The 25,934-nt window shown below is 43.8% G+C and overlaps 1 protein-coding gene across 4 annotated transcripts; it reads right to left on the reverse strand.

The window, feature by feature from the left end:
* Positions 1-68: 68 nt before the first annotated feature.
* Positions 69-25,719, reverse strand: LOC124349380. Of its 4 annotated transcripts, none has more exons than XM_046799930.1 (10): positions 25,524-25,719; positions 20,814-21,101; positions 19,888-20,260; positions 17,463-18,248; positions 14,740-14,979; positions 9,931-10,077; positions 8,373-8,671; positions 7,437-7,767; positions 6,102-6,592; positions 69-5,148 (listed from the first exon to the last, which is right to left on the reverse strand). In XM_046799930.1, exons 3-10 carry the CDS (start codon positions 19,937-19,939, stop codon positions 2,926-2,928), a joined length of 4,569 nt encoding a protein of 1,522 aa, XP_046655886.1. In that variant the 5' UTR covers positions 19,940-20,260; positions 20,814-21,101; positions 25,524-25,719; the 3' UTR covers positions 69-2,925. The 4 variants fall into 4 exon arrangements, with proteins under 4 accessions (XP_046655886.1, XP_046655887.1, XP_046655889.1 ...); XM_046799931.1 differs by lacking the exon at positions 25,524-25,719 and adding an exon at positions 25,363-25,433; XM_046799933.1 differs by lacking the exon at positions 9,931-10,077.
* Positions 25,720-25,934: the final 215 nt, after the last annotated feature.

The raw sequence follows: 25,934 nt of genomic DNA on the forward strand, positions 1-25,934 counted from the left end.
AACCAACACAGGAAGGAAACAAAAAGTGTAAGGAGAGGCGATGCCAATATATTTCTTATATATATTGTTTCTTTTTTATTCATTTTTTTTTGTTTTTGTTTTATTTGCTGCATCCAATCTCCTCCGTTGTGTTCTCCTTCAGCAGATGAAACTGTCGCAAAAATTCAATATTATATCATGAAACATTTTTTTCTTTTTTTAAATATTGAAAGTGTGAATGTGACATCTGGGATCGACGGCGGAGGAGAAACTCGACAAAGTAAAAACGGATCCGACAAAAAGGAAAAAAACAACAAAATAACACGACGAAAAAAAGGGGGATATAAGGATATGGCCAAATACACTTTGGATGGAGGGTAGAGGGGGGAGCATTGATTTTATGTGGGAGGGCAGACACTGGGGACAAGAGGTAGCAGCAGCAATAGCATAGATGGGCGGGCGTGGTGGTGAGGGCTGGTAAATAAAAGAAATTTTCACGTCTTTTTTCTTTTCTTCTTCTCATGTGAACGACACGCAGCAGTATATAAATGATGATGTTAAGACACAAACACACACACACTCACATTTACAAATATATTTATTATTATATTTAAAATGAAATTTAAAACTCAAGTGAATTTATTTTCTTTTTTAGTTTTCTTTTTTTTAGTTTTTATTTTGTGTGTGTATCATTATTGCTTTTGACAGCCCGGAGTGTGTGTGTGTGTGTGTGTGTGTTGATGTGTGTGTGTGTGATTAAATCTCTCCCTCATCTCTTATTATTACATCTTTTTTTTTTTAGTTGCTCAATCATAAAAAAAAGATCAAGCGGAAGAGCCGACCGTCTTTGATTATCTCCATGGAAGAATTTGTCCCGTCTAGTTAGAAAACCAAATTTCCCCCAAAAATCTTTCCTTATTTTGCATTCCTTCTTTCTTTACTTTCGTCTCTCAAAATGTCAAACGTGGCGGTCGAGGGAGAACGTCGATCAAACACAGGCAAGTAGACATGTATATAGTGCACGTAAAGTACTGAAACAGTTTAGTTATATAGTATAGAATAGTTAGAAATAGTAATCATCGTAGAATGATCGAAAACAAAAAAAAAAAAAAACGAAAAAATAAATGCCATAACACAAATCATTTATGACGAAGAAACCAACCAAATAAGAAAGAAGAGAGAAAAAAAATCTTTAGGTGTGTCTGTGGTGGTGGTGTGAGGGTAATTCAATCGAGAAATGTATCATTTGACAACCGATATATAAAAGAAAAGAGGGAAGAAGATATAAGTTTCAGCGGTATAGCACACACACACACATTATTAAGATAATAAATCAAATCATTATATATCAATAACACACACAACACCCCAGAGAAGGGAGAGAGAGAGAGATGTAATGTTGCGTGTAGGATTCTTATTTCTTTCTCAACTGGGGGATGGAGGATAGACAACAGCAATGAAAGAAAATGGAGAGAAAAGGAAATAAAAATCGACAACACGAAGGGCGCAATATAATAACCGTATTTCGTTGTTTATGATTAATGACCGTGTGTGAATGCGTGTCTTGCATGGTGGGGTGTGTGTGTAGGTGTGTGCCTTTTTTTATTCGATAGTTATAAATTTTTGTTTTGTTTTCTTAAAATTTCGCGTGTTAGCTGCAATAATCCATTAATCTTTTCTTTTTAATTCATTTCGTAGTCGCTTCGATTACCCTACACACACACACACACACACAGAAACTCGGTGTCTTTTTCTTTTGCATAAGGCACAGGGCTCTAAATAATCTAGAACCAAAAAACAAAACAAAAAATTAATTTTTATCGTTTTTTTCTTAAGGGGGCAATTTTGTTGTTGTTTTCTATCCAATAATTTGATGAGGTTATTTGGGTAGATTTTAGTTTTCCCGTTCAAACACAGACGTGGGGGGAAAGAGAAAAAGAGACAATGAAGAGAAATTTCCCAACAAATCCAAATATATAGAATTAGAGGCAGTGAAGAAAAAAAGAAATATATAAAAAACATACACGAATTAAGGGCAGCAGCAATTTCAGCGAAAAATTAGGGCAGTCATTTTGTTTGTGGGGGTCGATGGGCTCAATATGTTTTGTTTGTTTTCTTTTAGTTTTGTTTCTCTCCAACACTGGAATATTTTTCCATTATTTTTCACATTTTTAATTCGCAGTGTAGAATAATTCAAAAGAAATAAAAAAAAAAACCATCGAGAAATGCATCAAGGAAAAAAAAATGTGGATATGGCGGCGGATTTGTCTCATTTGAATTTCCCCCCTCGAAAAAATTTAATCTCTCCAAATGTTATGCATTTAAATGGCTGCAGTCTGCTCCAATTTTTGCCAAAAAACGGGGTCAACAAAAGAATTGAGGAGACAAACATATCTCTTTGAGGATTAATAACCAAAAATAAAATGGAAAAAATAAATTGACATCCATCGCAATTCCGCACTAGAAATTGATGAAGAAACGGCGTATCACAAATCGTCCAAATATTACTTTTCTCTTGCATAATTCCATTTCTTTTAGAACCTTCCATTTAAAAAAAAAATTCGATTTTTCTTTCTTCTTTGATAACTTCCAGCTTATGAATGAAAAACGCCGCGAATTAGGGAACTCAAAACTGCCATTTGCACTTTGCGTCACACTTCATATTCCGCCGGATACGTTTTGTTCTCTTCACTTGCGCGCATAAACACCAACACACTTTTTCTTATAACACCCAAAAAACAAACAATTCACTGCGCAATTGATGAATGAATCACAATTAAATCAAAAAACAAAAAAATGTAACAAAAAAAAAGATTGTTATGGCAGAAATTTTTTTTGAAAAACAAAAACAAAAAAAATTTTTTTTTTCTCAACTGTTCAATTGTTTTTCATTTTCCCCAATTTTTATATGTTTTCCTCGATTTTATTTTCAAAGTTTTCTTCATTTCACTGAAGCGCACAGCACGATTGACTTTCGGATTTGAGCCGTCTGTTATTAGTAGGAGTTGTAGTAGTAGCAGGTGCGGTGGCGTTAGTGGTCGAAGTCTTATCGTCACTCCTGGACATGTTGTGCACTGCCCGGTGTAAGAGAAGAACACGGCGCCACGAATTGCCTCGCTTCTTCTTGTTCTTCTTCTTGGTTCCCGCTTCTTCGCATTGTGCTGGCGTCAACTTCTTGTTCTTGTTCTTCTTCTTCGACGGTGACAGCAACGAGCTGCTGCTGTTACTCAGACTGCACTGCTGGATCGAATCGTCCAGCGTCGTACATTTCACAGAGTCCGCAATCAAATGCGCCTCCTCCACTTTGATTCCGCCGTCTCCGAGGCCGGAATCGTCGTGATCGACAGACACGCCCAGTTGGTAGTAAACCGAAAACTTGGCCGGATCGCAAGTCTGAGTCAGTAGCTCAGAGGCAGGTTCGTCTTGTAGCAGCTCACCAGATAGATCCGCAGTGGAGTCCAGGGCTGAATCGGAACCGACCCTCCGCATTGCCGGTCCATCCGTGGTGGTGGCGAGGGTGTGGCCGTCGTCATCACTGGATGGAGCAGTACGAAGGGTCGCTACCCCGTTTTTTGGAACCGTAGTAGTTGCTGTCGCTGTCGTCTTCTTCATCGCCTCCTCTTCTTCTTCTTCCACCTCCTGGTGGTGGAAGTAGAGGTCGTCGTCATCCTCGTCCGTCTCGTCCTCCATGAAAGCAACCGAACTGGAAGAGGCAATCAACTGCTGCTGGATCGGTGCCGATTCCAGCCAGAGGCTGACAGCTTTGGTGATGGGTCCAGTTTCCAATTTGGTTGTTTTTGTTGTTGATGGTGGTGCTGCTGTTGTTGCGTCATCCCCGTTGGGGCACTCGTTAGCTATCGGCGTAGGAGATGGTGTTCCAGCGCCAATTCCGGAATCACTGCACAACAGAGGACTCATTTCTTTCGAATTAGGTTCGCTTTCTTCCAGGATGACTGTCCTCCAGAGTTCCAGAGGTTGCAGCATCAAAGGCGGATCGCCGGGAGGTGGATCATCGCTTCCGCACAAAACCATTCCTTCCGGCTCGTCGTCTTCAAAGTAAACATCGGGCGAAGTTTCTCCTTCTTCTTCTCCATTCTTCAGCAACATTTCTTCATCATCCATCTGGAGGTAAACAAAGTCGTCGGATGATGAAGTTGGCCCTTCATCATCGTCCAGGGAGTCTCGATCGATGGGCCCACTTTCTTCTTCCTGGACATGTTGTTGACCCATTTTCTTGTCTAGACTATCTTCCTCGATGGAATCCGTCATGCTGCTGCTGCTGCTGCTGTTACCGGTCTCGGATTTGACTTGTCCATCGTTGAGTGGAGGAGGAGAATCACCAGCCGGATGGTCACCCATTTCCGTTTGCTCCGCTTTCACTGGGACGGGCAAGAGTTCAGACAAAAGTTGGGCGGCGAATAAGACGGCGACATCTGTCGCTTTCAGACTACTCGATTGAAACTCTTCTTTTTCTTCTTTGACTTCTTCTTTGACTTGAGGAGGGATGACAAAAATTGCAGCCGAGCTGCTGGCGGGCGGCTCGTGTAAACTGGGAATTGACGACGGCAGCGTCGACAAAGGGAACGAGGGCGTCGAACAAAAGACGGGCGGCTCCATCGTCTCTGGAGGATCGGCTAGAGCTGAGGATGACTCGGGTACAAAGGAAATACAATGTTCAGGCGAAGAAATCTGCTCTTCTTCTTCTTCCTGGGCAACTGCAACAACCGGAGGCGGTGAAATTCCATCATCACAGCACTGGCTGCTGCTGCTGCTGCTACTTATTATGTCGGGCACAGGATTCTCTTCGACGGTGGTGGAAGGCGCGTTGGAAGTGGTGGGTAACTCGGGAGAGGTCGATTCCGGCGGTGGCGGCGACAGATCACCGGAATCGACTAAATGGGATGGGGTGGTGGTTAACAACGGGAGGGCTGGTGGTGGTGGTGTTGGTTCGACTCGACTAGAATGGTGATGCGGATGAACGGCCTCATCAACGAGCAAAACATCACGAGACGACGACTCGGCTGGATCGTTGGCAACAACTAGACTAATACTTGGAGAAGCGGAGGTGGCCGGAATCGTCACTTCCTTCTCCTCCTCCTCCTCTTGTAATTCAACCGTCGCAGCCTCATCCTCGTCTTCCTCGTCTTGGGCCGCTCCGTCATCAGTAACCTGCGCGGAATAAAATAAATAAAACACACAAGACATTAGTCATCGAATCGGTTGCGCTCGACAGATTTCTTCTCGTGAGCATTCCCATGTCATTCATCATCTTTTTTTTTATTTTTTATTTTTTCGTTTGCTTGTTTGTTGTTGTTGTTGTTGCTGTTGTTGTTTCTTTTATGGTAATCATGACTACAGGAAAAATAGATGGGGTTAAAATAAAAGAAAAAGAAAAAGAAACTGGGTTCCATCCAATCTAGCTCTCTCCGGTGCTAAAGATAACACGAGCTACATTAAAAGATTGCGTGTGTGTGTGTTGTTTTTGTTAGTCGAGCTTGTTGTTTGGTTTCCAAGAGGAGATTTTGGAAAATTCGGACAGGAAAAGTTTTAAAAAAGAAAAAGAGAATGTGACAAATGACTACAGAGACAGAAGGATATTCCGTAGAAAGAAAACATTCTCAAATAATAGTTTGGATAGGCAGTGATCAAAGATACATGCTAGACTTGGCACAATGCTGCAAAGGAGCTCCTCAGTCCCAAATACACACAAAAGAAATGACAAATTGAAAACACACACACACACACACACAACAAACTCGCACACACACGTCTCTTATTTGTCTCCTTCACTTTCTCTCTCTCTCATTCTCTCTCGGGGTCCCCTGTCGCCACGTTTAAATTTCTGGAAGGGAAAACAAATTCGATTCATTTGTCGGTTACGTATGTACAAAAATACAAGTCGATTTGGCTTAAAAGTCTCTCATCTATTCTGCCTTCCCAGTTGTGGGGAATGACACAAATTTGGTTCGATTTAAAAATCAGGTGCGCGCGCTTGTGTGTTTTTGGCGGATTGAATTTTCAATTCGGGACAGAGAGAGAATGAGAGAGAGAGTGAGTGAGGGAGAAATCGCGGATTTGGGAGGTGGGCCAAGTGAGAGAGAGATGTGGACTTTTTGTCGTACCCTGGCTAATGGCTGACTGGCCGGTGGGGGTAGTAGCGATTCCGTACGATCCAGCGGTTCCAGCGTAGTCGTTGTTGTCGTCGCCGGAGTCTTATTCCGCTTCTTGCGCCTCTTCTTCCGTCGACCGGTCGCGCCATTTTCGCCAGCCGAAGGATTGGCCTCCACTTCTCGCCCGTCTTTGAGCTCTTTTGGCGCCACCTTCTCGCTCAAATCGTCGCCGTCCAGCTGCTGCTGCTGCTGCTGCTCCTCCAGTCGATTCTCATCCGCTTCAACGGCTTTCGACTCGGTCAACTGCATCTCCTCCGGACAGTCGACTGGCGTCGTCGCCATGACTACATCGGCATTGACATCCATGGCTTCCATCTCTTCTTCTTCTTCTTCTTCCTCCTCAAATTGCTCGTACGGATCGGGGTAGTAGCCGTCAATGTCGGGGTAGTAGTAGTAGAGCTGAGCTTTATTCGGATCGCACAGTTGATCCGAGCTGCCGCCGCCTGTTTGTTTGGTTCATTTGTTTTTGATTAAACTTTTTGGTTTGTGTTCCTAGCCCTCGTTTTTCTCTCTCTCTTTTTCTATAATTGGTTCATCAAACAGCTCTCAACGTCGACAGGGCAACAACAAGAGTCAGAGAGAGAGAGAGAGATAGATAGATAGTCAAAGGGGAGCCGGGGTTGGACCTGGGGAGCCGGGGGGAGGTATAACACGGCAGGTGCTTGATTGAGTGAAGGATTGTTTGATCACACGGGGGAAGCAGAGAGAGAGAGACAGATGTATACTTTCTTAAATCAAAAGGTGACGGGCGCGTAAATTTGAAATTGGATTTAAAAAGGACGACGACGACGACTTTGGAAACTAAAATGGCCAGGGGGGACAAAAACATCTTCGTCTCTCAACTACCAGCAGCAACAACAACAACCAACAAAAATACTCTTTGGCGAGATAATAGACAGGCAGCAGCAGCAGCAGATCGGCCGCAACTCCAACCAACCCAAATATTTTTAAAAAATTAAAAAAAAATAACATTCGTCGTTCGAAATGGCCCATTTTTTAAAATTGTACGTTTTTTTCGTCAACCAAAAGAATTAAAAAAATAAAGTCCGAAATGTTCCATTAATCCCCAAAAATAGGGAGGGATGGGGGAGAGGGAGGGTATCAAATGTTAAAAATGAAAAATTAAATTCGATGATTGAAATTAATTAATAAAAATCAAAATGGAGGGTGAATGGAGGAAATAGAAAGGAAGTTGTAACGAGGTCACATTATACACACGAAAAATAATTGTAAATTAAAATAAAATAACAATAATTCAATAATGGCGAAATGTCGGATGGAACTTACCGGAAGTGTAGAGGGGTGGTGCCAGGCCGTAGGCGGCGGGGTAAGGATAAACGAATCCGGCGACGGCCATTTTGCGGTGGTGGTGGTGGTGGTGGAGATTATTCTCGTGATGCTGGTGGTGATGCGACATCATCGTCATGTCCATGACGACGGCGGCCGCGGCGGCCGCCGTCGCCGCTCCTCCGCCAGTCTGGGCTTTGGGGTCGATGGCGGGCGAAACCAGCTCACCCTGAGGGGAGGCCGGACCTTGAGATGAGGGACCCGTGCTCTGGCACGGACTGCTGTTCTCCGATCCAGTCTCACTGCCCGTCATCACCTCCTGGCTGCTGGCCTATCCATTTCAAACGCAATTGTCAGATTTAGACCAAACGTCCCACATTTCATATTTCGTCTTTTTTCGTTGTCAAGATGTAAAGAGAGGGAAGCAACGGCCCATAGTCATCCATCAAGCGCCCTATCTCAACTGGCAACAAATTTGAAATAAAAAGATGGCGGGAAAAAATGTCGAGCTATGCAAACTCGTGATATTTCGTGGCTAATGGAAATGAATTGGGAAAAGACGAGAACAACATCTTCTTCATTCCCTGTCCGCTTTCCAAGTCGGCCCGGAATTTCCGTCCCCTCCCCTACCAACGTTCACCTCGCGCGCCCGTCTCTTTTAATTCCTTCCGTAAAATAAGAAAAACGACCCATTAACGTCAAGTCGTAAAGGGACGAACAAAATTCTTTTCTTATTCTCTTTTGGCTCTGGCGCGTGTCTTTTCCGTTCGCTTCAAAAACAAAACAAATCTTTCAACCCTCCAATCATCAACGGCGCCGTTTGAATTCCGGCCAATTTCTTTTTTTTTTTTTACAACTTTTCCGGAGTGGTAGAAAATAGAAAATTTAAAAAGTCTCAAGTTTAATTTTTTTGTGTTGGTCGGTGATTTTTCTTACTTGGTAAGATTCGAGTGAATTCCTTCGGCTGCTGGAACTCGTTTCCGGAAGCTGACTGGAACCGAGGCCTAGCTCACTTCCGGCTGGATAGCCCAGGGCGTAGTAATAGCCAACCTCTCCGTTGGTACCGTCAGCGGCAGAGCCGGCGCCGTTGGCCCCGGCGGCTCCTCCTCGATACCAATCGATCGTCTGGACGGGCATCGGGACGGGAACGGCTGCCACAATCGGTCCGCCAGGATAAGTTTGGACCAGCATACTACCGGGATACATGCCGCCGTAGCCGCCATAGAAATCGTACACTGAAATTTAAAAAAAAAAAAAAAAATTAAATTTAATCAATTGAATTTTTCAAAATGAAATTAGTATTTATGAAATCAACTTAAAAATTAATTAAATTCAATGTGGAACGAGGAAAAAAAAACGGAAGAAACGTGGGAGACGGGCTCAGAATTAAAAAGCACAACCAAGAAAGAAAAGAAAAATTATGGATTCATGAGACAGACGAGAGAAGAAGCTAAAAAGACATTCCAACCGGGCCAGCCCGTCTCTCTTTCTATCTGGCTCCCTTTTTCATGTGATATTGACGTGGCTCCTGAGCAAAGCCACATCTCTCTCTCTCTCTCTCCTGCTTTTCCCTGCGTTCTATGAACGGAATGCGCTTGGGCATCACACAAAATCTCATTAGTCCGCCCAGTCACGCTGATTCACGATCGACAGGCCATCACAAATCCTTCGCGCACACACACAAAACAGAGGCCGGAATATGGCGGATGATGTCGTGCGCGTTTTCCTACCCGCTGCCGCTGCTTCAAATAGGAAAAAAAGTATCGACTCTTTTCAATGACTTTTCAGATAAGGAGCAACCCAGGAAAAGAAAAATAGGAGCCGATCCTTACAGCGAAAAATAAGTTTTTTTTCCTTTTTCTTTTTGAAGTAGGTAGTAGAGAATAGGGGTGAGGTGGAATAGTGGGTGGGAGGTGGATGATTGAAAGTTTCTGGAACACGGACAAAACACATTGGTATAGGGTTATGAGTTGGGTGGGGAATAGGAGAAAAAGAAACAGAAAAAATAAAAGAGTTTGTGTCTCTCTCTGGCAAACTGCCAAGCAAAAGCCGATTGGACTCTGTCACACATTCAACGACATGTCATAGACTTTAGGGGTGGGGGGGGGAGGCCATGAACGTAAAAATAAGATTTGAAAACTCGGCACATCGACGCTGGCGCGGAATAAATATCGAACCCCCAAAAAAGAAAAGAAAAGAAAGTGGACTCTTAAGAGAGAAGAGACAGTGTCTCTCGGTTGGCTTTGGTCACCTTTGGGCGTGCCAACAGAACAAAGTGAAAAATGACTTAACACATGACAAGAGAATATACAGTCCCCCCACCAACAAGCCTCGAGCAATTTTCCCGATTGATTAATGGCACTGACGCCATTTCGATTCGAGCCGACGTCACGGCGTCAGCCGCAGACATCCGCAATCTCAAAAGAAGCCGAAACTCAATAGACGAAGAGAAAGAAAAGAAAAGAAGAAAGAAAAGAAAGACAAAAAATCTTACTGGGAAAACAGACGAGTGGAGTGCCATCGCCGTATCCAGCTTGGAGCGCCGCTCCGGATGCAGCGGCAGCCATCGAAGCGGAATCGCAAGGTGCGGCCGATTCGCCGGCCGTGGAAGAGGCATCGCCCGTCGATCCACTATCGTTGCCTACAAACCAATCAACCAAAGTCGCACACCAAACAATCAATACAATGAAATATGCAATTGATTAACACAAAAGACACTAACACCCACCCACTCCCACCCACAGTGGGAGTCTTAAAGATCCCTGGGTACACACACCTATCAACCCCGAAAATAAAAAGGATGGTATAGGGGGATAGACAAAAAAGAAGGAGCCGTACACTATATCCGCTAAGGATCGTTATCCGAGATTATTGGGCCTATAAGGAGCGCGTGGGGGGGAAAGAGAAGGCGATAGATTTCTCCCTCCGCCGTCGGACTTGATGTTGTCGATCGATCAAGCCAAGGAGAGAGAAAGGGCGGATGGAAATGTGTGCGCAGAAAGAAGAGAATAAAAGCCAGTAGCAGTAGGAGAGGGATAAAGAAAGGAAGGAAGAAGAAGAAGAGCGAAATAGTTACATAAGGATATTGACGACTAGCTAAAGGGACGATTGGTAGAGCGGTGCCAATCGATTTTTCTTTTTTGGGTTACCCTCGGCTCTAGGGTGCGGCTCTCCGATCCTGCCCAGGAAAAAAAAACGACATCGACACATTCGATCGTCCAGGAGTCAAATTTTGTTAACACACACACACAGAAAAATAATTCTTGGGAGAATTTAAAAAGAAAAGAAAAAATGCGTGAGGTCAGATCGGTCAGACGTGATGTTCGTTTGCGCGTGTCTGTTCGTGATGTGGCAATCTAATGGGACACCTTTTTACAACAACACAAAAATAAGCCTTTCCCCCTCCCCAGACGTCTATAGCCTTTCCATGTTAAGAGAGAGAAGGAGCTCTTCATTGATTATTGATGCGGTTCTAGTTATATAGAAGAGGTAGCACTCGCCCCCTTCTCCCGCCTCGCTACATGTATAAATAACGAGGTAAATCAAGCCGACCAATTTGTATAGTGGGAAGCTAGCGGGAACGAGGAAAACAAAAAGCAAAAAATAAAAATAGTGAATTTCCTAATAACAAATTATGGATTAGATCGGGTGCCCATAAAACACACAAACAACATCTCTATTTCACGGCGTCAATAGAAAAAGAAGCGCCGCACAGAATACTTGAAAGGTTCATCAAGACGGGCTGGGGGTATCGGTTGTGTTCGGCACCAATAAACAGCGCCAACCGATTCAAACCGGCGAGTTTTTATTTTCCCCAAACCCGACTTATAAATTCTACTCACTTTTGCCTCTTTTGTTTTCTGTGGGAGGGTTTTTTTATCATCATCATCATCATCATCGATATTCTCTCAATGGCTCATGGGAGAGTTAACTTTTTTAAAGTTTCGGATGTTGTTAAGATAAGAGCGGCCGGCGCTCCTGGGTTTCGTTAAAATCGGCGGATTAGGAAGGACGATTTGGTCGGGTTTTCTTGCGTCTCATTAAAAAAAACTAAACAGATTATATTTTATTTCCATTTAGGACTATAGAGAGAAGATAAAAAGCTAGTACGCACCGGCCCCCATACACAAAGAAAATGACTAGAAACTTTGAAATTTTGACTATGATATTTTTGGTTGGCGATTGCAGACAAGAGATTGGCTGTACGCCCAGGGGTGTGGGTGTGTAGCATGAGCCAGTCAGGTGAAATTCCAATCGAAATCAGCCAAAAACTGAAAACCTGGAAACGAGACATGTCGTCGCGGTTGCTTGACTTTGATCAATTCCGACAGTTTCGAAAAGAAACAAAACATCCAGAAAAGTCAAAAAAACGAAACCTAGTATCAAGACCGTCCGAAAAAGAAAAAAAGTGAATGAAATAAAACAAAAGAAAAAGAATCCCCAAATTGAGCATCCCGCTCGTTTCACGGACGGAACCGGTTCTTTTTTTTCTTTTTCAATGGCAAAGAAAAATAAACCCGAATACCCCCAAGACTGGACTGACACTGTGGAGACGAGAAATGGAATAAACCCAAATGCAAATGCTGCCAATTTCGACAAGTTCGTTGGCCAGCCGAGCGGCCCTTGAAGTGTGACAGGAGAGTAACCATGGCGACTTGATCGATTCCGCTGCATAAACAAACGCGACACACACACACAAGACAATCAAGAGGGACTTGTACAACAACCGAATAAAAAGCAACTTGCCCAGCGTACGTGTAACAACAACAACGCAAGCCCACAATTCCCTCCTTCCCCAAAGTCGGCCCAGCACACCGCCGGGCCGATAGCCGTTCTCCGAAGAAAGACAAAACTTGTGTGTGTGTTTGTCGTGTGATTTATTAATAGAAAAAAAAACCCCAAAGAAACTTGCCTTCACTTTGAATGACAGTCCCTATAGTTTACGCGGTAGACGACAAAGTCAGACAACGGCCAGACACGGAGAATAACCAGAAATAAATAGATACTTAACGACTCGTTCTGATTGGTCTTAATTAGGGCCCTTTTCTCTGTAGTACTACCTGACTAAGGCTCAGAGTTACTCCATCTGGGTTTTTTTAAAAAAGGAACCATTTTAGACGTTTGTAAGCGACTAGTTTATAGTCGTCATAATATATAAGGTAGCACTTTTTTTCCACCCGGTGTTAAGGGCAGACGGCCAAAAAATGTTGAAACCCACTAGTCACTTGTCTCTGTCTTTCAGTATGTGTGTGTATAAGAAGAAGCGTCTTCTATACACTTGACTTGTGTGTCTTTGACATTTCCGGACAGCCCAGTCAAAATACGAAGAAAAAAGAAGTTCCTTCATCTTCTGGAAATCGTTAATGTCTCTCTCTCTCTCTCTTGGTGACTAAAAAAAGAAACAAGATGTTGGAGCGCCACGTTAATGATGATGATGACGGTTTCCAAAACCCCCCACCACTACCATAGCAGCACCGCCACTTCCACTTACAGCATCCCTTTGGTGACCTCCTCGAAGCCAACGAATAACTACGAAAAAGAATCTAGTTCTTTCCACTCGAAGCTCGTAAACTATAAAAGACCCAGAGCAAACGGTTCGGTTTTTCCTGACTCGGTTTCATTTCCTTCCCTTCCTTCCTCCTTCCCCCCCTTATTACCATATTTATGATGGGAGTAGACAAGATCTACTGTGAGATTGGAAATCATGTTTTACACAGAAGGAAGAAAAAAGTCCCCCCCCCCCTCGTCAAATAATCGTAACGAATTCAAATTAATTTCATTGCGTAAGAGGATCTATACAAGAAGAGTAGAAGGAGGAGGAGGGATCTTATTTGACTAGTAGTCCCTTTCGATTGGAAAATGTCAATGTGAAATAGTCGCTGGTACTAAACAGGTTTTTCAGCATCTTGCAAAGCAATTCTATCCTGCCATCCTCTTTTATATTTCTTGGTCTGGCGCCAAACATTTTCGGAGGTGAGTTGGATCCCTGGCCAACTTCCGATGGTCGTTCATCATGTGGCCCACAAAAACATTCGAACCCAAAAAGAAAAAATTGGCATGACGTAAGAGAGAGAAAAGGGGGGCACCATTAAGAAAAATCATAGAGTTATTCTAGTTGGAGTTCCAAAAAGGTCTAGAAATTTAGAATTCAACCGTAACACACAAAAGATGGGTTACTTCATGTTTCAACACGTATTTTCTCTTTGTATATGCACCAAAAAAAGATCTAGGGTGAAAATCATAAATAATTGATTACGCATTTCTTTTCGTTTGAGAAAAATGTGCAAATGAAGTGGGGCACGTATTTCATCCATGAAATTTAAAAAAGAATAACTTTTTCTAGGCCTTGATGTGTTTGCTTTTTCCCCCTGCCAAGAGTCACAGAGTCCGTTGTAAAAGACACCTAGAGAACGGACGGATCATTAAGGCCCAGTCCCTCAGCTTCCCCCCTCCCTCTGCCCATCATCAATATGGACCCCTAGTCACCAGAGCACAGGTCCCTTGTTTCTTTAGACCACTCCGCCTACTTGACGTAATGAGCTTTTGCCAACACACAACTCACTGCCGAGCAGCTAGGACTATTTACTTTTTACACCGACCCCACCCTGTAACGGAACACAATGAGAAGTGCTGGACTGTTTTTAATTCTCGGTAAAAGAACAAACCCCCCTCACTTCTTTAAAAAATAAAATTAACGAAAATGAAATTCAAGAAGTTGAGAAAAAGGGGGGCCCCCTCTTTACTACCCCAAAAAACAGACAAACAAAAGAGAAAAAATAAAAACTTAACCGAAACACGTCAAAGGTTTCATATGCCTGCCAAAGGGACTATGGACTCTCTTGGGTTGTTTATTTAAAAAAAAAAAAGAATGGAGAGAAGAGTCTTATCTCTCTCGGATCAGTTTCCTTTTTTTATCTCATCGTCTTTGGTCCTTTTCTTTTTTTCGTTAGAGACTCGCTCTGAACTGCCTTATAAGATGGGAGTCGAATATTGATATAACAGGGCAGCTAGGAGCAGAGTGTTGGGTCGTCAAGTTGTTTAACGAGACGAGCACTACAAAAACCAGTGGGCAAATATGACAAGACAGGAGGGAGGTGGTTGGTTCTGCTGATTAGAAAGAAATGGGGGGGACAACTGACAGACCCCACCTGGCGTGTCTTTCCCCCAGCAAACCGTTAACTTTTGGTCGAAAAAAAAAAATGGAAAAATTGATCCCAATGTTCAACCCCCAACGGAAATTTAATTCCACCCTTCCGTCTGTTTTAAAATTTAAAAATAACTGTGAAATTATTTGATGACGTACCGGTGTATTGAAATGGGTCGGCCGAGTCGCCCTGCGTCAGTGGCGAGCCGAGCGATGCGGCGTTGCCGTTGACGCTGTCCTGCTCGCTGCCGCTGTCCGTGTGCGAAGCCGATCCCGCCGACGTGCCACCAGCAGTGGCGGCCGGCGCGCTCGCCGTCGTCGACAGCTTCTTCTTGGCTCCGATCGATCCTTTCTTGAAGAGAACCTCCTGGCGCGGTGTAGAGATTTTCGTGTACTCTTCTGCACAAAACACACAAAAAGAATAATCATTAAACCATCACAACAACAACAACAACAACAACAACAACAACAAATTAAAAAGTTTGAATCGGATCCCCCCCTCCTGTCAGTTAGGAGCCAAAAAGGAGGAATCTCGAAAAACAAACAGGAAATTTTGTTTTATTTTTCCCGTGCCGAGTGGGAGGGAACCGGTTCGGCATTCCCGAATCAGAAATTCAAAAACAGAAAAATGACACACACACACACACACACGTAAAATGCCTGCGAGTATTACGGGAGTTCGTTTTGAAAGGCTCTCCAAAGTCAAGTGTAGGTCATCAAAAAAGAGCCTCGATTGTTGCTACTAACTGCTCCTAGTAGTAGGAGTCTATCGTGTGGCTTTTTTACACACACACACACACACACAGTATTATGCACCAAGTCCATAGAGAACAAACTTTTTTAGGGGGGAAATAACACCCGACAGAAAAAAGAAAGAAAGAAGAAGAAGGAAGAAAAAGCTATTTTCATACTACACGGGACTCTTGAACATGGAAAAATGTCAGCCCCGATTTGGCAGACGACTCTGTTCCTGCCTCGTAACTTAGTCTCCCCATTTGTGATGTATTATCTCTCCCTTTTCTCTTGTCCTTCAACTTATATTTAAAAAAAAATACCCGTCCAACAATAGGAAGCCCCCCCAAATTTCGTTTCCCAACCGACGCTGCGATTCATTTCGCAAATGGCGAACAAGTCAATCCGCACGGCCGAGTTTCCTTCCGCAAACTTGCGCCTACGTTCCGGTTTGCTACGTTCCAGAGTCTCGAGAGAATCCGCACAGACAAACGGAGGAAACCGTGGCAAACAAATAAGAAGAGATGGCTGCCATTTTGTTCTTTCTGGCCAGACATGGACAAAAAAAAAGGAGAAAATGAGCCCCGTCAGCTAAATTGTTATCCCTCAAAACGCTGGGCAAACTGCTGCTGCTGCTGCTGTGTATTCCCGGAGAGAGAGAAAAGAACAGAGTTTATTTTCAGTATATGTCACGGGGGCATGTTGGCTCTTATATAAGGTATACACACACACACACAAGGATCGGGGGGAAAAACGCTCCTAGTATGAAGGAAGAGGCGTCGGCGCCGAAGAGAAAAGAATGTTTTTGTTTTTGCCTAAATTTTTTGTTTTATTTTTTGTATTTTTAAAAAGGAACGGACTGGAACGCTGCCGGATGAGCAGCTTCAAAAGAGGAAAACGGGGATCCGTCCGTCCGTCCGTATGTTGTGTTTTCTTCTTCCCATCCCCTTTCCATTCCCCTCTATTCCTGGCCGGACGCACATAGGAAAGAAACGCGAGCACATGACGTGTCTGACGTCATTCACTGCGTGTGTGTGGTGGCTGGTGGCTGGTGTGCAAAGGGGATTTCAGAGCGCGTGACTTTGCTACTTCCACCCACTCGACCCACACACAAGACATCCGAAACCCCCCCTCCAGCCGCCCGTCGAGCTTAAACGTAGAAGAAAAACGGACCTTGTGTGTCCCACCAACGGAATATCCTTAAAACGACATTCGACATTCGTCTCGTTTTTTTTTCAATGAACTTTTTTCAATTGACCGGATGGCCGGCGGCTATAATGTCATGATCGACGACAAGGTCGATCGATAGCCACTTCTTGATTTGATTTAATTCAATTCAATCTCGAATTCAAAACAAAACAGAAAGCTTTTAATTTCCAATATCAGGAAATTCGACTCGAATTGAAACTCGAGCGAGCGAGAACTGGCCCAGCCAGTCGTCCAGCTGGTTCTTCTTCGAGTTTCGTCCGGTCAAGATGAGCGAGTTGCTTTGGTTCAAGGTTTTTTGGTCAGATTATTTTTCCTGTTTGATTAACTTTGGATCGAGAGAGAAGGAGAGAGAAATCCACGTGATTCTCATATCCTCTGGGCTACTGCCCGTGGCCTCCACATTTTCCGTGGAATCGCGTGTGCGCGCGCGCGCGTACCAGGCGCCGCCATTTTTCTTCGGTGTCTATGACCCCCATTCGCTTCATTACAAAATTTCAAATTCCTATTCAATTGATCCAGAAAAAGAGAGAAACTGCGCAGTAAATAGTCGACAGACTAAACGCGCAGAAAAAAAAAACCCCAAAAACAGTTTGAATTTAATTTCCCATTAGAAAGTTGTCCGGGCGGCACACCTATTCCTGGAACATTCGACCCCAAGGTGGGTAGGAGAAAGGGGATCATTGGAAAAGTCAACATTTGCCACGGTGAGTCTCTACACCTGTGTCCCCTCTCCCACTGCTGTAGAGTTTGTCAGGAGAAGAAGCCCTTGGAAATGATCAGCTCCCCCCCGCCCGTCACCCCAGTCTATACCCTCAACACCAAAGTCTTCCTTTCCTTCCGTCCGGTTCAGGGAAGACGGAAGAAAATCAATACACACATCCACCCCCTCTCTTTCCTGGACTGGGGGTTATTTTTTTTAAAACAAGAAAAATGAACTGTACCGTCGTTGAAAATCTTTTTCTCGATGCCGTGCATTTTGCTCAGGCCTGGACCTCCGTGGTGATGGTGGTGGTGGTGGTGATGGTCGCCGTTCGTGTAGCCGTTGGACGAGCTGCTGTTCCACGAGTTGGCCCGTCCGTAGCTGCCGTTGTAGCCTCCTCCTCCGCCGTTGGCGAACGAGCCTCCGCCGTTGTTGTAGCGCGGCGACGGGCCGTTGTTGCCTCCGCCTCGACGGAATCCGCCGTTGGACGTGGCAGCAGCACTGGAGTTGGAAGAACCTGGAGCCGGCCTGCTGGACGGAGAGTTGTAGCCGTTATTGACATTGTAATAGCCACCGCCTCCGCCACCGTTCTTCGTGACTGGCGGCTGCTGTGAATTGTTGGCCGGCAATTTCCAGGCCGGTCCGCCGCGCTGATTATTCTGTTGTTGATGATGGGAGACCATCATGTCGGATTTTGGGAGCTCGCCTTCCTGGCCGGATGCGCCCGAGTTACTGCAATTGTTAACGTCCAAAGGAGAAGAAGAAGAAGATGATGATGAGGTTGTTGTCGAATTGTTGTTGTTGTTCACTGTTGTCGTCACGACGACGGGCGAATCTTGGCGCAAGGCAAACTTTGCTGATTTCTTGTCGTGTTCAACGCAAACAGATTCCTTCTCTCGCTCAGAGTGCAGCACTACGACGTCCACGTTCTGTCCGCCCACCAAACCAGTCGTCAACTCTTCTGGCTGTTGTTGCTGTTGTTGCTGCTGAGTCTCATCGTCTTCCTCCTCAGGACCTGAGGCATCGCCTGTCAAACAACAAAACAAACAAACAAATAAAAAAGAGTTTCAATTAAATTGACAACATCACATCTACATTTCATCAATAGACACCAGACAGACACGCGCGTCAATCACAAGTCGTGTTGATTGGGACGTGAGTGGGTGGGTTGCAAATCAAAGGGAGGAGGAGGCGCTGGGTGGGTGGGAGAGAAACTTATCGATCCAGGGACTGCGAGAGGATCGGGACGCGCGCAAGTCCTTCAACACGGAACGGAGCAGAAAATCGATGGCCCAACACACAGAGAAAATAAAATAAAATGTCGAAGGAAATTCGTCTGACGATGGCCATTTTTTTTTTGTTATCCATGTGGGAGTGAGTGGGTGGTGGAAGAAGGAGGGAGGTTGTGTTGTAGAATATTTGAATCCATCAAATGCTTCGCTCTCTTCACAGATTCCTCGGAAATGTCTTGAATTCAGGTCGTGATATAACAAATAATAATAAAAAAAAAACAACCTCAAAGAAAATATCGCGTGACCCGGAGCCCACCATTTCCCGTGTCTACTAATAATAATAATTTTAAGACTTTCTATGTCACTTTCACTAGACGGCTTTTTTTTTTCTTTTGTAATACCTGGAAATTTCTAGGGTATAAAAACAATTGGATATCTTTTTGAGTTCGATGTCTAGTCAGAGGATTGGACCGCCAGTATTTACACCGACTGACAGACTCTGGGTTAAAAAAAAAGAGTACAAACTCGCCGAAACAAAACTGTTAATGGATTGTTTGTGAACCCGCTTTCATTGCTGCCCCTTTTTAACTTTTAAGAAGAAAAAAGGAAGGAAGGAAGGAAAGAGAAGAGAGAAAAAGAAAATTGTACATCCCGTCACTGATAAAGAGTAGAGAGATAGAAGAAAGAAAGATCCCATCCAACCTTCTCTCTCTCGTTTGGAGTCTTTTGCTATTTTAAGACGCTGGATGTTTTTGAAGCTCCAGTGTGTGTGTGTGTGCAAAGCTTGGAGAAAAACACCCAAAAATCTAAAAGGTATGGTGCCTGTTTCTTTCCTCCCCTCCCACCAACAGACTCTCCACGTCTTTTCCTATTAGATAGCGGAATGGTCGGACCCGACGGACCCTGTGCTCCACACCAGCAATTCTTCAGCAACTCGAGCGTCAAGTGACTTTTGATCCATTTTTAGTTTTCTCTCTCTCTCTCTCTCTATCGCTCCCTATATAAGAGATGATGTGCTGGTAAATGACGAGGACGGACGGAATCAAGTCAATCTGCAGACACAAGACACAGGCGCGCGCACAGCTCGGGAGACAATCAAGCACGACAACATCTTTTTTTTCTCTTTTTGATTAACTCGACGGGCCAGCGTACGTCATCGAGTCTCTCGTTAAGGAGTGGGGGGCCCAACCGATGGAGCAGAGGGGAATGGAAATCCATCCGGTTGACATGAATCTATAGACACACACACAACTCTGTACATATGATGGGGGGAGGAAATAACAAGGGGGGCTGCAATAGAAGCAGCAGCTGGAAGAGCAGGAGCGAATCTAACGAAAAAATATGGCAGTTGCATGTGATATGAAAATCTTTCTGGAACTTTGACAAACAAATCAAATAACAATTTTTCGAGAGAGAGAAAGAGATTCAACTTGCCTAGCGAGAGCCGCCTCCATTTGGTGCGCCTCGTACGGGTCTTGTTGCCCATCGGTTGTGTAGGTTTAGAGGGGTGATCTCTTCTTGTCTTGGGGTGTGTATATCTTCTTCTTCTTCTTCTTCTTTCCTCCGGTTAGGTCTTTAAATCTATCAAGACTTTCTTTTTCTCTTTCTCTCTCAGCTCTCTCTCTCGGGTCTTTCGATTATCTTTTTTGTTTTATTCCTCCGCCTCCCTTCTTCTTCGTTGTGTGTCCGGAGGAGAGAATTAACTACAAGATCAAGTCGTGTGTTCTTTGGCCGCCGGTTAACAACCGAACAAGGACCACAAGGAAATGTGGTCAAATTTTCGTTTCGGTTCCAGCACAGTTGTCCTCTGCAATAATCAATTGAATATGTTTCGGTTCAAAAAGTTCAAATGTCAAATTTTTTTCGCGGTGGCACTGATACAAGTCTGTAAAAATGAACTTGACACTTTTTGAATAGAGAGAGAGACACATAGGCAGTGCACGAATGAATTCAAAAAAAAACAAAAACAAAACAAAAAAACTGGATGTTATGTAAGAACCGAGAGGGGGGCTCCTCCTCCACTCAGTCTGTCTCTGTGTGTGTGAGCGTGAGCGTGTGTGTGTGTACACGAACCAACTAAATAACAAGCCACACAGCTTTGCGACTTCACTAGTCCATGTCGGACAGTCTTCTGAGCTCTGAGCCGACGGGCGAGCTCATAGTCATGGGACCCAACGAAACCCCTGGCACACAGACACACACACACAGGGAGTGAGGGGGTGGGCCGAAAAAACCGTTCCAGAGCACACAAAAAGAGGAGCCCCCAGAAGCGAAAAAGAAGAAATAGTCAAAAAATAAAAATAAAAGAAAAATGAAAAGAAAAAGAATAGGAAATAAAAGATTATTATATATACGCGTACAAGGTGGATGTGAAGGAGAGTGGGAGGTGGCTTCACGTGGTCAAGTCACGCCCACCGTGAACTTCAAAGGCGATACTAGACTCCTCCCTTCTATTTCGGCTGCAGCTCCCACTTCTTCTCTACTACTCCAAGTCATGTGATGGGGGGCTCTTTGACGTCATCATCATCGATCTCTTCTTCTTCTTCTTCTTCTTCTTCTGCTCGTGGACAACTCACAGTTCCTTCTTCCAGCCTCCTGGCAGTCTTATTTTCTGTCAATGTAGTGTGTAGTGCACCTTTTTTTGGGAACTAGGAAAAAAGAAAAGAAAAAAGGTTATTTTTTTCATTTTATATTTTTAAAAGAGAGAAAAAAAATCCCAGCGGCCACGTGGTTAGTTACGTTTATCAGTCACGAGTTGGATGCGGCCAGAGTCTACAGGGATTTACAGGATTGCACCACGGCTGCCAACTACACCGAAAAAAAAGGATCGCCATATACTTTTTCTTTCTTTAGCACCGATTGAAACCAAATCTTTTACGAAATAATTGCATCATTTCGAAAAATGCACCCAATGAGCAAGTCACTTTTGATCTCATCTCCAATGGAAATCAAAAGAGGATCGACAATTAACCAAACTAAAAACAAAAGGATCTTACGTAAGCAGGAGCTGCTTATTACGTAAGATCATTTTTTTTTTCTCTCAGCTCCTACTGCGTTTCTATTTAGCCTTGGAATAAAAGAGGATCGACAGTTATAACCCAAAAGAAAAAAAAAAGGACCTTACGTAAGCAGGAGCGGCTCCTACTGCGTCTCTATGTATCCTGGAAAGTCGATTCTAGCGTGCGCAACGGCGTACGAGGGTGGAGGACGACTCCAATGTAATCGAAAGTAAAAAAAAAACAAGGAAAAATGACGTGGAACCCTATCGTCAGCACAGAGTACAGTATATAGTTGAGATCCTTAAAATGCTAGTTATTTTCCAACCGAAACGGACGGCAGCAACAACAACAACTCGTCTCTCTCTGGCTCGTGACTTCTTTTCATGTGTGTGTGCCAGTTTGCGTGATATCAGGCAAACTGGCAGCTCAGAAAATTGAACGTGGACAGGAATCCCATTCCATTCCAGCCACAGAGAGAGAGAGGTAGTAGAGTGGGGGGTGGGGAGGAGATTACGTCGCCATTCAGTTGATTTTTGTTGGTAACTAAAGAAAGAAAAAATGATGGCCGATTATTATGTTTTGTTTTTTCCCCCTTTGCAAGATCAATCTTCAGCTGCTCTTGTTTCGTCCGCTAGTGAATTTGCGCATCCTGCGATCCATCACCAGCGTGGGGGGAGGTTGGCGAATATTTTCTCTACTTTCGTCCGAGTCATTTGTTTCTAGAGGAAAATATTACACGTGAGAAACGTACCCCATAACCCCCGACCCAAAAACTGATTCCGTTTCAATTTTTCATCAATTTTTTCGGGCTGTTGTTGACAGAATGTTGGTGACAAAATGTTCTTGATTCTTCCAGAGAGATGGAAAACACTCGTGTTCCAGGAAAGAACTTGGCAGAGAGGCAATAAATACAGTCGGTGATGACGATATTATTAGAAAAAATCCTAAACAATGTGCAGTATGTTGCAGACGAAAAAAAGAAAAAGACGACCCCTAAGAGCGACGTGAGCGTGACGAACGACGACACTCTGAAGTCTGAAACCCCCACACACACACGACCCGTCAGAGAGAGGAGAGTAGAATGAGAGAAAAGTCTTTAAGTTTCGCCGCAGACAAACGTCAAAAAAAAAACCTTACACCCGATGGGCAGATGAGACCCATTTTCGAGCTGGGGCCGGGGCACTTGAGCAGAGTAGAGTCTGAAAGGTGAATTCGACTCCTCAACAACATTTCCCTACTCCTGCTCCTCCTTGGGTGAGTTTCTTTTCCTGCTCTCAAGTGTCGGATTCGCCATGCGAGAATCCCGTTGGTCCTTCTCTCCCGCGCTGATGTGTCAGAAATCTCCATCACTCAATTTAAAAATGGAATAAATAATTCCGAAATACGAAATACAAATAATTCAATAAGAGACGAGAGAGAGAGAAAGAAAAAGATTTTTCATTGGTGGCGAGACACGAGGAGTTCATTAGTCGAGAAAAAAGAAGAAGAATAAAGATCCGATTGCATCCCATCATGTGGAAGACATTGTGACTGTGCACCTCTTCATGCTGGATGGGTTAGCCCCTGACGGCTCATTTGGGGCCGGCGCTGAAAAAAAACGAGCAGCACACTGAAGGGGTCCTCCCCATTATTATCGAGACCTTGTTCGAACCAGTGTTTTGCGGCTCCTGGCCAGGGACTGGGCCGGGCCAGAAGCCAAAACGACACGGCATTTTCTAGAAAAGCGAAGAGCAATAAACGTAAATTGACTCGCAAAAAGAGGGTTTCTGTTTTCCAAAAGGGACCGACCCCTCTGCTCTTTAGCCCCCAACGATGAGAGTCCCTCCCGTCCAAAAAAAAATCTTTTTTAGGAAAATTGCGATCCAAAATGTGGAAGGTTCCTTCTTCCAAGTAGGAAAAAGACAAAAAAAGAATTAAAAACTTGTCATACGCCCCCTTGTTCCCAATTCCACACAAACCTTGCAGAGCGATTCTTTTGCTGTTGTTGCCATTGCGCGAGAGGTGCCAAAAAAGTCAAATTCCTCCACGGTCACGACACGTGATTGCAAACGCAGAGGATCTCTAGTCTCTCTCCCGAGGGATACTGCAGGGATTTTTTTTTGTTATTTAATTCAGTAGGGAAAATAAAACAAAAATCTCTCGGTGGAGATTATTTTTAAAAGTAGATCGACACTCATTACACACGCAGGGAATTACGATTCTTTTTTCTTGGGTCCGAATCGAGGTTGTGGTGTGTACGACTTACATAACGGGTCGCCATGGCAACAGAGATACTCACAACCTGCTCTCCCCGCTGTAAAAAGAAAGAAATAAGGACTTAAACCACTACGTATATATAATGAACATAATTTCAAATGAGGGGGGGGGGGGGGGGGGGACATGTCTATGAAGATAGAAGAAGAAAAAACCGGTCTAGTAGAGAATAAGTCCCTTTTGGGCAAAAGATAAAAGACGAATGGGCTTTTTTTGGTCTGTGAACCAAAAAGGAGGAGGGTGGCCCCCACAGTCATATTTTTCCCCAGCTCGAAGAAAAATCTAAAGGGACTGTAGAGATTCATCAACACCACCCTCGACAGCCAAATACACAAAAATGGGAAGAGACGTGACCGTTGGGGTCCATCATATGATAACCTCCGATGGACGGCCACTGGAAAAAAAAAACACACATTTATTTTTTCGTTTAGAAAATAAAAAGATTATAATATACTACCGCCTCTCGGGATATACATTTTTAGCTCTCGTTACATCACCAGTAGCCCCACGCAAATTCAAACTGATTGGATGGTCTAAACGCCGGGTGAGTGATGGATGTGTGTGTGACTACTGCACTGGCATAAACTCAACAAGCTAGAATAGACTTTTCCTTACAAATTGTGTCGTGTCATCTCGGTTAAAAGAAAAGCCTTCAGGATGTAGCAGAAAAAAGCTCCGGGGAAGGTGAGAAAATTGCGACATTTTGATCGTAATAAAAATATTGCAATACCTGCCCTCGAGTAAAAAGAAAAAGAAAAAAGACAAGTAGACATTTTTCAAGACGTAATAATGCACGCACTCGTGTAAACAGCTGTTTTTTTCCCCTAGCAGAAGGATTTTTATACAAACAAAATTAATAAAAAGATGGCATCCACTACCACACAACCTCTTCTTCCCCCAGTGTCGGGATGCCGCAACAATTTTCATAACTTGTTTGTCTTTTTTAACGTCTTAAAAAAACATCTAATATATACAACAACAACAACAATAACCTATTGCCGTATAAAGACACACACACACACACACGGCCAGGATGACCTTCAACGATTTCGCCTTGGCTCTTTCCTGAACCATTTTTCGAGTGAAAATTTAACGAAGAAAAACTGAAGCGACTGTCTGTCTGGAATTGAATCTAAAAAGCAAAATATCAAGCGGCAGCTAGAGAACAAAAAGGGAAAAAATGAGAGGGGGCCATCGAGGCCATCTTGATTCTTTTTCCGTGGTGGAACTGGGAGATGTTAGTAACGTACACACTTTTGTGCTTTTTCCTTTTTTCGATCCCGCGTTCAAAATGAAAAAAAAAAAGAAGCTGGAAATAGCGTGCAGGCTGCCAAGTTGTCTGATGGGCTTTTCAAAAGACAAGTTGCTAGTGTTATTATTAAAAAGCCCATCTCTCTTTACATTTCCTTGTGACCTTTTACTTTATTTAAAAAATACCTGAACAAAAACGGTCCCGAAATAAAAATGGCTACTTGCAATTGCCGATCTCAGCTGATGGCCTTTGAAAAATACACTTTTGGCGAAAACCTTTTTGGCGAAACCTTTTTGATCTCGAAAATATTTAGCAGCACAGACAAATAGTTGACAGTCTAAGCATGTGAACATTTTTGTCGATACACACGACACATTTCGGTTTAGTAAAAGATAAAAATAATACCTCTAACACAGCTAGCTACTACCCCGTCAAGCACGTGCTCATCTCATACGCCCCAGAGAGAGAGAGAAACTCTTGTGTTGGCACACCGGGGGGAAAAAAAACCATTTTTGTGTGGCGGGGTGAAAGTCTGGCAAATCGAAACACAAAACGAGACAACTCACCGTTAAGGTGGAAATTGATGATCCTGTTCACACGATTTCCTTGGCATCAAAGCAGGTGGTGGTGCCAGTTCCAACTTTTCAGGTTCAGGCGAAAAAATCAAAAACGAGATTGTTAATGTAAATGAATTCGTGTGTGTCTTGACTATCGCCGGCGACCAGACGATCAGAAGGCCAATCATGGACTATCACATGTTCATGAAGTCAAAAAGCCGGGGCGCCACAGTTACAGTTTTCGGCCACCAGGCGTCCTCTTATCAACTCGCGCGCGCGTGTGTGTACGGTAAAAAAGAAAGAAATTGAATTATCATTCATCCGATTATTTTTTACAAAATAAAAACACCATCGAACTAGTTTGCATTTCCCAATTAAATGAGCTGCATTTCTCCACGCTGTTTGAATAAAGTTCAGTCG

Source organism: Daphnia pulicaria, chromosome 7 (assembly GCF_021234035.1).
Source record: "Daphnia pulicaria isolate SC F1-1A chromosome 7, SC_F0-13Bv2, whole genome shotgun sequence".
Taxonomy (NCBI): Eukaryota; Metazoa; Arthropoda; class Branchiopoda; order Diplostraca; family Daphniidae; genus Daphnia; species Daphnia pulicaria.